We start from the raw sequence: 1,918 nt of genomic DNA, 5'->3' as shown, positions 1-1,918 counted from the left end.
AAATGTTTTGTTTTGATATATATAACTTGTTCGGGTTTTATCATCTAAAATAGCGACATTAATTTCTTGATGACCTAATATTTAATGGATGATGAGGAAGAAGAGGTACCCTGCTGAGAGGAATGCATTTTTTGAGTGTCCTCATTTGATCCAGTCTCTCGTGAGGCTGGTCTACTCCATTAATTATCCCATGAATCCAGTCCTTTGAACCTACTCTAAATTTGGATGATTCTCCTCAACTCTGCTTGATCATATTTTCAATCATTGTACTCTAGGTTGTTACCTTTCCGTTTGATGTAATAGTGGTCTTTATGACTTTCCAGTTCCTTCCTCATCTCAGTGTGAGTATTCTGGCTTTTCATGTTTCATAGATAAGTCTGCCTGTTTTGAATTAATGAATTTCAAACAGATACTTACCTCTAAAATATATTTTCACCCACCTCCCCACAACTACAAAATCTGGATTATGGCAAGAAAGTAGAGCTTCCACGTGTCCTCTTATTGCAAGAGCAATAGGTCACCTGAAAGGTGAGAAAATGTAGAATTTTGACATAGTATCAAGGACATTCAGAATATTTTTTTAAGTTTACTTATAGGAGTAATTCAATAAGTCACAATAATTTTAGGAAATAAATTTCTACCTTATTTGTAATCTTCCCTCCCAAAATGAAGGATAGTAAAATATTATTATAGTGGTAAAAAAAAAAATCAAATGTAGTTGTTACCATCTGTTTTTTTTTTTCTAGTGGTCGGGTTGAGAAAGAAGTGGTAGAGCTAATGAAAAACCTTCAGCGAGACCCTCCCCAATTTCAAAGAAGTATGCGTTCCTCATCATTTCACCAGCAAAGTGAATCATATCCAACAACCCCAGCCACTTTATGTGCAGAATATGAAACTGGTAAGAACTTGGCTTTAACTATAAATAGCTAGATTTAATCATGAATTTTGTACAACTTATTAACAATTTTATAACTACTGTACTTCCAAATGGGGACCATTCTAGTGAAATTTTTACCATGGACCATTTATGCAATGAATGCATACGTTTTTCTGTGTTTGTTTGTTTCAGCTTTCCAATAATTTACATACTGTGGATTATGGGTTTATACGTACTTATACCTGAATAAGGTGCTTTTAATTAAAGGTTAGTTTTTCCCCAAATTAATTTTCAATGTGCGGTCTGTTTTGTGAGATTTAAGCAAACAGTACTAACTGATATCTTTTTCTTTTTTTAATAAGAGATATAAAGTATTTGATATTAAGAATACCTACCCAAGATTGTCTGACATCCCTCAAGCAAAATATTTTAAATATGTTGATCTGTCTTATGATTTGGAAAATAGTTTTAAAAACAGGCATTTCTAAGTGTGTATAACTTGTATCTGAAATACATGCAATCTCTTTTTAAACACATCTTAAGCAGAATGAATCATATGTAAGTGAATGTCTTCCAACTCCCCCAATATAGTTTTTAAATAACAGTGTTTGATTTTTTTTTTAAATGTGCATTTACTTAATAGTTGAGACTAATCTTTTCCAATTATGTTGTGCATTATAGTAGGATTAACTCTGTATACAGGCTCAGTCATTTTGGCTGACCTTACAAACCACCAGGTAACCCTGAAAGTGTATATATATATATATATATACGCAAGAATTTTTTAAAAATTAAAAATTTATAACTATTGAAAATGTTTTGTGTCTCTTCATTGGAAATATCTAACTAAATTTACCAACCATTACTAGGTACTTGCATTTACTAGGTTGGCTGTACATTATGTGTTTAATTCAAATTCAATGACAAGGAACCCACTTTGAGACTAATAATGCTTGGAGATGGCTTGAATGGGTAATGAAGAAAAACTTTAATATAAGTTTAACATAACAGCAAATGTACAATGTTTCGACAAAGTTTTGT

The 1,918-nt window shown here is 31.8% G+C and overlaps 1 protein-coding gene across 2 annotated transcripts in view; it reads left to right on the top strand.

Moving 5' to 3' along the window:
* LOC106472911 (FERM domain-containing protein 5-like) overlaps positions 1–1,918 on the top strand; it is a 51,610-nt gene that overhangs the window by 44,198 nt on the left and 5,494 nt on the right. For both annotated transcript variants that reach the window (XM_013933583.2, XM_022401454.1), the window contains one exon: positions 747–898. In XM_013933583.2, coding sequence (XP_013789037.2) covers positions 747–898 — 152 coding nt within the window. The remainder of the gene's footprint in view (positions 1–746; positions 899–1,918) is intronic.

The sequence above is a fragment of the Limulus polyphemus genome, unplaced genomic scaffold, assembly GCF_000517525.1.
Source record: "Limulus polyphemus unplaced genomic scaffold, Limulus_polyphemus-2.1.2 Scaffold5726, whole genome shotgun sequence".
Taxonomy (NCBI): Eukaryota; Metazoa; Arthropoda; class Merostomata; order Xiphosura; family Limulidae; genus Limulus; species Limulus polyphemus.
The sequence above is the reverse complement of the archived record's forward strand: the minus strand, read 5'-3'. Positions and strand labels throughout refer to the sequence as shown.